We start from the raw sequence: 11,509 nt of genomic DNA on the forward strand, positions 1-11,509 counted from the left end.
ATCGAATCAAATAAATCCAGTTTTAACATTTATATCCGAATTATAAAATTCGGTTTTCGGTTCGATTCAGTGTTCGATTTGGATTTTCGATTTTTCAGTTTTATCCGAAATTTGAACACCCCTAAAATGAACTATTGCATATTGACAGCCATACATACATTGGACGTTCTAAAACATAAATTCTTCTTTTTCGGCAAACAAATATTACAATAGATAAATTTACATTCAAAACAATACCTGCATCAAGATCCTCACGTTGATCTAATGACTGATGTCAACTGTCGGCCGATCAAATAGTTTCCTCCCGAATACGAGAACAAAATTCGTATTTGTGAAATTTTTTACATAATTGTTAAACTAAATCCATGCGAAATAGAAAATATCAATACTAGAAACATCACAATTATCAAGCATATCTAAAAAAACGGAAAAAGGGAAAAAATATTGTCACTTATCAGTATAAACAAACAATTATAGTCAAATCACAAAGAATATTGTCAGGGATGGAACATTATAGTCACAGCTCTTTACCAAACCCCTTATTTGGAAGCAACTGAGAGAGCAGAGGAGACGCTGTAAATTGTTTATATACAAACACACATACACAAATGCATGTTGTAAATTAAAATAATCCATACCTAAAATCAAGTAGCTTCTGCAGATAAGATAGCGATGAGGTGTATGTACGATTTAATCAAATGTATACTCACTTTTTGAGAAGAAGCTGCTGAGAGTTGAGGCGCAGAAAAACATTGGGAGGGAAAAGCGAAGACAGTAAAATATTGGAATTAGGGATTTAATTTTTTTATTCCTTAATTTAAAATATAAAACATTATATATACTACACGCTATGCGTGTGTGTACAATCTGTGAGGCCCATTTACTCTAACGACAACTAATGATCAAACAATAATAGTTTGACTTAAAACTGCAGCGGAAAAAGGTTTAAATTACTTTAAAACGGACCTCAGGGCCTAGAAAAATTTCGGCATGACCTCCTCGTAAGTAGGACATCCCGAAAACTCAAACAACAGTTTATATCAAAATATACTCCAACTAGAGTCAATAAAACAACAACCAAAATCAACAACCTATAGCCGCACTGGCCAGGATTAAACAGAATTTAAAACTTACCAAATACTCATCAGATCAAGAATATCACAGAGTCGCCTCAGAACATAACCAGAACAACCAAATATCAATACAGATACACGGGGCATCTCCCCGGCAAATAACGTACAATACAAGCCTGAAACAAACTCAAGACATACATATAAACTAACTGGGAGACTCCACTGAACAGAACCAATCAATCCAACCTCAATCCCGAGCTCCACTGGCGGAACCTCGGCCTGATGCTGAAAAACGACTGGGGAGATCTACCATGGTGCCCAAAAGCAACCAGAGCAGCCCCCCAGTAAATAACTGAGGTTAGGATTCTGGTATGAAACAGTTCAACAATAACAACAATAATATAAATCATGCATAATCATATAATGAAATGTAATATGCAATGCATAAAAGGCTCAACGAATAATCGGGATAACAGGAGCCAACAAACGGTACGGTAACAACTGGAATAATGCTCGAGCAACAACACAGGGGAGCTACATCGTCATGCAGCTAAACCGCCCTGCCAAGTATGCGAGGTATGCCAAGCTGTGCTAAATAACACCCCTGACTCGGCCTCCATACAGCTGATACGCTATAACAGGATGGCACAACAGAACGAACTAGATGACACAATCCTAGCGCTCACCTCAAAAGGCTGCACTAACCACGGGATTGTTCAATCACATCCACGGTCTCATGTGTATAGGCCTATCAGCCACACTATGATCCCGAGATAAACAACAGTGCCAGATAACAACGGATATCAACAATGGGCTAACAAGAACGATAGGCTCAACATGAATGTCATAACTATATGCCCGATGATAAATGCCAGTAATATGTCACAATAATAAACATATATCACAACAAAGGCATTTAACAATTTACAACCAACAACAAGTCATAAACACGATCCTTGTAACACAGAATGACAATTAAACATAATTTATGTTTTACCGTCGCATGTTACCGAGCTGTAACATACCTAAACCGACTCTAAAATCACAACAAGCTCAACTTTAATCTCCTCGACCTAAAAATGATAAAATAGGTCGAATAATTCACAATTCGTCAATAACACTAAATTAATCAAACTTATTGATTTTTAATTATCAAAACTTAATTCCCAAATCAATTTCAACAATTCTGAAATTTCAACTAAATAACCGTAATTCTCCAAAATAATCAAACGATTAACTCGATACTAATTCACAAACTCCTCGATTTATACCTCAAAGCTCTCCAACGATCGAACCTACAATATAAACCCAATATATACGTCAATATAATGCATTAAAATCGACAAGGTGAAATTAAATCGAAGCGAGTAACATTACACTTCGGGGCAGCCTAATTATGCACCGAAAAATCTGGAATTGGATCCAAAAATTACCAATCGAAGTATAAACTAGTCGCTAGCGGTCCAATGTTGCTACTCGCCGGAAAAGACGCCGGAAATCACTATTCACGACCAAAAACCGAACTGGAAACTAGCTGGAAAATGCAGGAACAGCAAGGTAAGATTTAAGCTTCAATTCCTTGCTCAATATACTCCAAAGAACCAAGAAAAAAACCAAGCAATAGCTCACCTAAAATCGAACAAGAAATTCGAAAAAGAGAAGTCCCGAAACAGGGCTCGATTGGGGCTGAAACGAGCATCAAAAGTGGCGATTCATGGTTCAAAACGAAGCTACCGATGTAAGGAAGACAACCCCTCAAACCGTTCGTGATTTGGACGCCGGACGGAGGAGATATCGCGACTTTCCCACAGCTGCTACACGAGTGACGAGAATTGGGTTGAGGGAAATGGGTTTGGGGAAAAGTTTCTCTCTCTTCACGTAAATGATGTGTGTATGTATATGCATATTTGTATATATATCTTGTGTATTTGGTTACTCAAATAGTAACTCAATCCCATTTATCCCGGTCTGTATTTATTTTGCTCTCGTGTGTTATTTAAACTCTATATGTATTTTATATCGTTAAATTCTCCGATATTCTCAAATACATATTTTTAACACACTTCTTGAATTTATTTGGCATAAATAATTATTTTAATTTACAACTCAATAATTATTCTAATTATGCCAAAAATTACCGGATAATAAATTACAGGGCCTTACACTTCTCCATCCCTTAAAACAAATTTCGTCCTCGAAATTTCTGCTTATACACATACATCTTACACACAATAGAAAACCAACAATACAATACTAAGAATCAAACAGATATGGATAAGATGCTCTCATCTTCTCTTCTGTTTCCCATGTTGATTCTTCTATCCCATGCCTCGACCACTGAACACGTACAAGTGGTATAACTTTATTGCGTAAAACTTTATCTTTACGATCCAAGATACAAACAGGATACTCAGTATACGATAGAGACGGATCAAGTTCAACCTCATCAGGCTGAATCACATGAGATGGATCGGGCTCATACTTACGCAACATAGAAACATGGAAAACATCGTGGATGCCAGATAAAGCCTGAGGCAAATCCAAACGATAAGCGCAAGTCCCAATACGCTCAACAATCTCGTAGGGACCAACGAAACGAGGTGACAACTTACCTCTCATACCAAAGCGAACAACACCTCTAAACGGAGAGATTCTCAGAAACACAAAATCTCCAACTTGAAACTCTAGAGGTCGACGATGTCTGTTAGCATAACTAGCTTGACGATCTTGGGCAGCTTTCATTCTTTGACGAATCAACTGGACTTTATCATGCATTTCCTGAACAATCTCAGGTCCAGTCAACTGCTTCTCACCAAATTCTTCCCAACAAAGAGGTGATCGACATCGTCTGCCGTACAAAGCTTCAAAAGGAGCCATACCAATAGTCACCTGGAAACTGTTGTTATATGAGAATTCTACTAGTGGTAAAGCTTCCTGCCAACTGTCTTTAAAATCCATGACTACAGCTCGAAGCAGATCCTCGAGTGTCTGAATCGTACGCTCTGTCTGACCATCTGTCTGAGGATGGTACGCAGTACTCATCGCAAGTCGTGTACCCATTTCTTTTTGGAAACTAGTCCAAAACTTTGATGTGAATCTAGGGTCACGATCTGAGACTATTGCAACTGGAACTCCATGAAGTCTCACAACATTTTCAATATACAGACGAGCCATCTTCTTGTACGAATACTTCCTCTCATACGGAATAAAATGTGCCGACTTAGATAACCTATCGACAATCACCCAAATGGCATCGAAATGAAGAGAAGTACGTGGCAAATACGTGACAAAATCCATAGCCACGTGCTCCCAGTTCCACTGAGGAACCTCAAGGCTATGCAGTAATCCTCCCGGTCTCATTCGTTCCGCTTTGACTTGCTGACAGATCATGCAACGAGACACAAACTCAGCAACATCCTTTTTCATATTCTTCCACCAAAACTGAGGCCGTAGAATATGATACATTTTCCTTCCTCCTGGGTGGATGCTATATCGAGTACAATGAGCTTCTTTAAGGATGGCTGTACGCAATTCAGGAATATCTGGGACAACCAATCTACCATTCAACCGAAGAGAATCATCTGAATGAATTGAGAAACCAGATTGGTGTCCTTGAGATACTAACTCATAAGATTTCAGAACTCGATCATCAGTTTTCTGAGCTGACTTTACAATCTGAATCAACTCTGGCTCAACAGAAATCTGAGATACACAAACAGCATTACCTTGGATTTGAAAATCCATCCCAGAAATGCAAATATCCTCTCGTAACTTAGAAACATGAATCGAGGATAAATTAACGTCAACAACTTTACGACTCAAAGCATCGGCAATGACATTCACTTTTCCCGGATGATACTAGATCTCACAATCATAATCTTTCAAAAGATCCATCCAACGTCTCTGTCTCATGTTCAGATCTGACTGAGAGAACATATACTTCAAGCTTTTGTGATCAGAATAGATTACAAATTGCTCCCCAAACAAATAATGTCTCCAAATCTTGAGAGCAAAAACGATAGCAGCCAATTCCAAGTCATGAACAGGATACTTAGACTCATGCGGTTTCAACTGACGAGAACCATAGGCCACAACTCTACCATGCTGCATCAGAACACAACCTAGACCTCGATTAGATGCATCAGTGCAAACCACAAATCCTCCAGAACCACTTGGAATGGTAAGAACTGGTGCAGAAGTCAATCTCTTCTTCAATTCGACAAAACTTGACTCACATTCATCAGACCAAATGAATCTCTGATTTTTCTGAGTCAGCTGAGTGATAGGTCTAGCAATCTTTGAGAAATTTTCAATAAATCTACGGTAATAACCAGCTAAACCCATGAAACTACGAATCTCTGGCACATTGGTCGGTCGTGCCCAGTTCAGAACTACTTCCACTTTACTTGGATCGACTGAAATACCATGTTGAGATATGACATGGCCCAGAAACACAACTCTATCTAGCCAAAACTCGCACTTGGATAGCTTGCGTACAACTGCTTCTTTTGAAGAATTCGAAGAACTATCCTCAAGTGTTTGGCATGCTCTTCCTCAGACTTGGAATAGACAAGAATATCATCGATGAATACAATCACAAAACGATCGAGATATTTACGAAATACTCGATTCATCAAGTCCATAAACACAGCAGGAGCATTGGTCAAACCAAAAGGCATAACTAAAAATTCAAAGTGTCCGTATCTCGTGCGAAAAGCTGTTTTCGGGACATCTTCTTGTCTGACTCGCACTTGATGATACCCAGAACGAAGATCAATCTTAGAATACACCGAAGTACCTTGCAACTGATCAAATAAGTCATCAATCCTAGGAAGTGGATATTTATTCTTGACAGTAGACTTATTCAGTTGTCGATAATCAATACACATCCGCATCGTACCATCTTTCTTCTTGACAAATAGAATCGGTGCACCCCACGGTGAAGAACTCGGACGAATATAACCTTTACTCAACAAATCCAGCAGTTGTTCTTTCAGTTCTTTCAGCTCAACAGGGGCTAACCGATATGGTGCTCGAGATATGGGTTCAGTTCCTGGCATTAATTCGATACTGAACTCAACTTCTCGTTCTGGTGGAAAACCAGGAATCTCTTCTGGAAACACATCAGGAAACTAACGGACTACAGGAATATCAGAAATCTGTCGCTCATCTTGCGATAGATCCACAGCATAAACCAGAAGACCTTCATGACCAGAATCTAACAATCGATTCATTTCAATGGCATAAACTAGAGGAATCTTGGCTTGAGAACCACGACCATAGAAATTCCATTTAGGAGCAAAGTTAGGTCTGAAACGAACTATTCCTCGATAACAGTCAAGAGTGGCACGATTTGCAGTCAAAACATCCATACCAACGATACAATCAAAGTCATGCATAGGTAGGACTATGAGATTCAGATATAGAACATTTTCATCGTGAAACAAAACCGCATTGAACACCACATTATCAGCTATAATCATTTTGCCCATCGGAGTAGCAACAGATAGATTGGAATTCATACTAGTGGTGCGAAGATCATGCGAAACAACGAATGCATGAGAAACAAAGGAATGAGATGCTCCAGTATCAAATAACACTCGTGCTATAAAACCACATAGAGTACAATTACCAGTAATGACAGTACCTGGAGCTGCCTGAGCCTCATCCTCAGTCAAGGCAAATACATGAGCAGATGACTGATTCTGTTGACCACCTTGCCCTCTGCTCTGATGCGAAGGGCGACTGGGCTGATGGGAAGACTGGGACGCAACTAGAATTCTATTACCTTGAGCTTCACTACCTGCCTGGGATGATTTCCCCGTCTTACTAGGACAAACTCTAGCAAAATGGCCCGGCCGACCACAAACATTACAAACCCCTTGAACTCCAACACACTGATTACTGGAATGCTTGCCTCCACAGTGATCACAATAAGGTCCACTATAGCGATATCCCCCACGGTTCCCCGAACTTCCTGAACTCGAAGAACTAGAACCAGGCTTCTTAAATTGTTTCCCACGAGGACGAAGAGATGCAGAACCAGATGAACTGAATTGTTGTCTCCCCGAGTGATGATGTTGGGTAGGAACTCGATTGCCACTCCACTTAAGACTAGCTTCAGCCCTTTTTGCTATTTCCACTGCTTCAAGATAATTCAGTGGTTTACCGGTAGAAACAAAAGGGTGCAGATGATCGTTCAATCCTTCAATGAAACTTTCGACGACAGCAACCTGACTTGCAGCCACGTGAGGAGCATATCTCAGCATAGCATAAAAAGTATCCGCATAATCCGCAACTGACATATCGCCTTGTTTCAGGTTATGAAACTCAGAAGCCTTAGAACTGTAGAATGATGGAGGACAATAACTTTCCTTAAACTTCAACTTGAATATATTCCATGATGGAATGATCCTTTGAGCATCCAAAGTCATCAATGTAGTAGACCACCACATTTTAGCACGATCTTTCAACTGATGCACAGCTAATCTCAATCGACACTCTGGAGGATACTCAATCAAATCGAACAATTCTTCAATCTCAGAAATCCATAACTCAGCTTTCTCAGCTCCCTCCGAACCACTAAATCGAGGTGGATGCATAGAATGGAAACGCGCAACTAACTCATCCATCCTAAGCTGCTCTAGAAGATCAGCAGCTTGCTCAACAAAAGTATCATCAACAACACGGACACGAGGTCTACTACGCCCACGACCTCGACCTCGAGCTAGAGGAATCTCATCAACAGGAATTTCTCCACCTCCTTCCATTCTATACGATAAAACACCAAAACAATTAGAATGGAAGTAAACAAATCTTATATTTACATAAACATGCTGTCAAGTAGCATACACAGGCGCAACAACCATTTTAGTGCCAAGACTCGAGTGTCCTAGACTCTAGTTCGAGCGTATCCCAGTTTACGCTCTGATACCAAGATGTGAGGCCCATTTACTCTAACGACAATTAATGATCAAACAATAATAGTTTGACTTAAAACTGCAGCGGAAAAAGGTTTAAATTACTTTAAAACGGACCTCAGGGCCTAGAAAAATTTCGGCATGACCTCCTCGTAAGTAGGACATCACGAAAACTCAAACAACAGTTTATATCAAAATATACTCCAACTAGAGTCAATAAAACAACAACCAAAATCAACAACCTATAGCCGCACTGGCCATGACTAAACAGAATTTAAAACTTACCAAATACTCATCAGATCAAGAATATCACAGAGTCGCCTCAGAACATAACCAGAACAATCAAATATCAATACAGATACACGGGGCATCTCCCCGGCAAATAACGTACAATACAAGCCTAAAACAAACTCAAGACATACATATAAACTAACTGGAGACTCCACTGAACAGAACCAATCAATCCAACCTCAATCCCGAGCTCCACTGGCGGAACCTCGGCCTGATGCTGCAAAGGACTCGGGAGATCTACCATGGTGCCCAAAAGCAACCACAGCAGCCCCCCAGTAAATAACTGAGGTTAGGATTCTGGTATGAAACAGTTCAACAATAACAACAATAATATAAATCATGCATAATCATATAATGAAATGTAATATGAAATGCATGAAAGGCTCAACGAATAATCGGGATAACAGGAGCCAACAAACGGTACGGTAACAACTGGAATAATGCTCGAGCAACAACACAGGGGAGCTACATCGTCATGCAGCTAAACCGCCCTGCCAAGTATGCGAGGTATGCCAAGCTGTGCTAAACAACACCCCTGACTCGGCCTCCATTCAGCTGATACGCTATAACAGGATGGCACAACAGAACGAACTAGATGACACAATCCCAGTGCTCACCTCAAAAGGCTGCACTAACCACGGGATTGTTCAATCACATCCACGGTCTCATGTGTATAGGCCTATCAGCCACACTATGATCCCGAGATAAACAACAGTGCCAGATAACAACGGATATCAACAATGAGCTAACAAGAACGATAGGCTCAACATGAATGTCATAACTGTATGCCCGATGATAAATTCCAATAATATGTCACAATAATAAACATATATCACAACAAAGGCATTTAACAATTTACAACCAACAACAAGTCATAAACACGATCCTTGTAACACAGAATGACAATTAAACATAATTTATGTTTTACCGTCGTATGTTACCGAGCTGTAACACACCTAAACCGACTCTAAAATCACAACAAGCTCAACTTTAATCTCCTCGACCTAAAAATGATAAAATAGGTCGAATAATTCACAATTCGTCAATAACACTAAATTAATCAAACTTATTGATTTTTAATTATCAAAACTTAATTCCCAAATCAATTTCAACAATTCTGAAATTTCAACTAAATAACCGTAATTCTCCAAAATAATCAAACGATTAACTCGATACTAATTCACAAACTCCTCGATTTATACCTCAAAGCTCTCCAACGATCGAACCTACAATATAAACCCAATATATACGTCAATATAATGCATTAAAATCGACAAGGCGAAATTAAATCGAAGCGAGTAACATTACACTTCGGGGCAGCCTAATTATGCACCGAAAAATCTGGAATTGGATCCAAAATTACCAATCGAAGTATAAACTAGTCGCTAGCGGTCCAATGTTGCTACTCGCCGGAAAAGACGCCGGAAATCACTATTCACGACCAAAAACCGAACTGGAAACTAGCTGGAAAATGCAGGAACAGCAAGGTAAGATTTAAGCTTCAATTCCTTGCTCAATATACTCCAAAGAACCAAGAAAAAAACCAAGCAATAGCTCACCTAAAATCGAACAAGAAATTCGAAAAAGAGAAGTCCCGAAACAGGGCTCGATTGGGGCTGAAACGAGCATCAAAAGTGGCGATTCATGGTTCAAAACGAAGCTACCGATGTAAGGAAGACAACCCCTCAAACCATTCGTGATTTGGACGCCGGACGGAGGAGATATCGCGACTTTCCCACAGCTGCTACACGAGTGACGAGAATTGGGTTGAGGGAAATGGGTTTGGGGAAAAGTTTCTCTCTCTTCACGTAAATGATGTGTGTATGTATATGCATATTTGTATATATATCTTGTGTATTTGGTTACTCAAATAGTAACTCAATCCCATTTATCCCGGTCTGTATTTATTTTGCTCTCGTGTGTTATTTAAACTCTATATGTATTTTATATCGTTAAATTCTCCGATATTCTCAAATACATATTTTTAACACACTTCTTGAATTTATTTGGCATAAATAATTATTTTAATTTACAACTCAATAATTATTCTAATTATGCCAAAAATTACCGGATAATAAATTACAGGGCCTTACACAATCTTTTTTATCATTATCGATGGATTAAAGTGAAATTTGACAAAATATGGAGGGACTAAATTGATATTTGAATTGTTGAAATAAAAAAAATAAAAATGAAAGTGTATTGAAATTGAAAAAAAATTAAAACAAAAGTGTAATATTAATATTATATAAGGGTAAAATTGGAAGATTGTGTGTTGAAATTGAAAAAAAAAACAAAAAACAAAAATGTAATATTAGTATCATATAAGAGTAAATTTGGAAGAAAAAGATGGTGTCCTCTCTGGGTAGTTATTATAATGTTCTCACACTTAATAATATAGTATAGAAGTATATATAATATATTTCGGGTACCCATTTTTTCGTTTCAGGTAGTAAATTACTGCCCGAAACCAACCCGACAATTGTATATCGGAATTTGAGATAAATAATCGACCCGATCGGGTCGGATCGGGTACCCGATACTCGATCACAAAAGCCCACCCCTACATATGGGTAGTATCTTTATCTACCCAGCAGATGATACGTGTGCTAATTGAAGAATCGTGATCATTCATCCATACATCATGGTTGAATGAGTGTTTCTGATTCATCCACTGAATACACATGTTATGTATTGAATGAGTAAGAGCACTATCCACGTGGATAACATGAACAAAACCGATTAGTTATAAGAGATAAAGAGAGAAAAAAGGGTTTATACATACAATAATTGCATACTACGGCAAGAGAACAAATTAGAAAGGAGAATTCAATTTCCTTCAAGCATTGATATGGGCCTTACGGTTATTTAACAAGAAGTTTATAATGATTTAAGAACATATTGACATTTTAAAAAAGAAAGCTTAGTTATTTGAAATTTAAAATAATTTTTTACATATACATAGAAGGTTTTCAATAATCTCGAGATTTTAAAGGGGTAATATATGTAATTTATCTAATAATAATTTAATATTGCATACAGAGGAAGAAAATGATTTTTTTTGGGACGTCAATTCCTCATACTACTTCCAACGGGGCGAGAAGGAAAATCAATCTGGGCCGATCATAACAATTTGTAGGCCTAAATCTAACTTTAAAAAAACATTTCTAAATTATAAGACGGGTTTATATTTTTTAAGTCTATAATAACTTTTTCGAATTTAAT

General features: G+C 38.4%; 1 protein-coding gene across 3 annotated transcripts; it reads right to left on the bottom strand.

Annotated features, from left to right (window-relative positions):
- Positions 1-935: 935 nt before the first annotated feature.
- Positions 936-10,362, bottom strand: LOC140807487 (uncharacterized). 3 transcript variants are annotated; one of them, XM_073164342.1, is made up of 7 exons: positions 9,844-10,362; positions 9,593-9,748; positions 9,487-9,510; positions 8,416-9,288; positions 2,703-7,844; positions 2,507-2,607; positions 2,078-2,368 (listed from the first exon to the last, which is right to left on the bottom strand). In XM_073164342.1, the coding sequence occupies exons 4-5, from the start codon at positions 8,526-8,528 to the stop codon at positions 6,206-6,208; spliced, it is 1,752 nt and encodes a 583-aa protein (XP_073020443.1). In that variant the 5' UTR covers positions 8,529-9,288; positions 9,487-9,510; positions 9,593-9,748; positions 9,844-10,362; the 3' UTR covers positions 2,078-2,368; positions 2,507-2,607; positions 2,703-6,205. The 3 variants fall into 3 exon arrangements, with proteins under 3 accessions (XP_073020445.1, XP_073020443.1, XP_073020444.1); XM_073164343.1 differs by having other exon boundaries at positions 9,241-9,288; positions 9,648-9,748; positions 9,844-10,361; XM_073164344.1 differs by lacking the exons at positions 2,078-2,368; positions 2,507-2,607; positions 9,593-9,748; positions 9,844-10,362 and adding an exon at positions 936-1,379 and having other exon boundaries at positions 6,721-7,844; positions 8,416-9,584.
- Positions 10,363-11,509: the final 1,147 nt, after the last annotated feature.

The sequence above is a fragment of the Primulina eburnea genome, chromosome 12 (genome assembly GCF_022965805.1).
Source record: "Primulina eburnea isolate SZY01 chromosome 12, ASM2296580v1, whole genome shotgun sequence".
Classification (NCBI taxonomy): Eukaryota; Viridiplantae; Streptophyta; class Magnoliopsida; order Lamiales; family Gesneriaceae; genus Primulina; species Primulina eburnea.

What these genes read in the sequence shown, in the direction of transcription:
- LOC140807487 (XM_073164342.1), bottom strand. Translation starts at nt 8,528, where the DNA reads ATGGTAGATCTCCCGAGTCCTTTGCAGCATCAGGCCGAGGTTCCGCCA. An exon ending in AGTCTCCAGTTAGTTTATAT is followed by an intron (nt 7,845 to 8,415) that starts GTATGTCTTGAG and finishes TTTATCGTATAG; the next exon opens with AATGGAAGGAGGTGGAGAAA.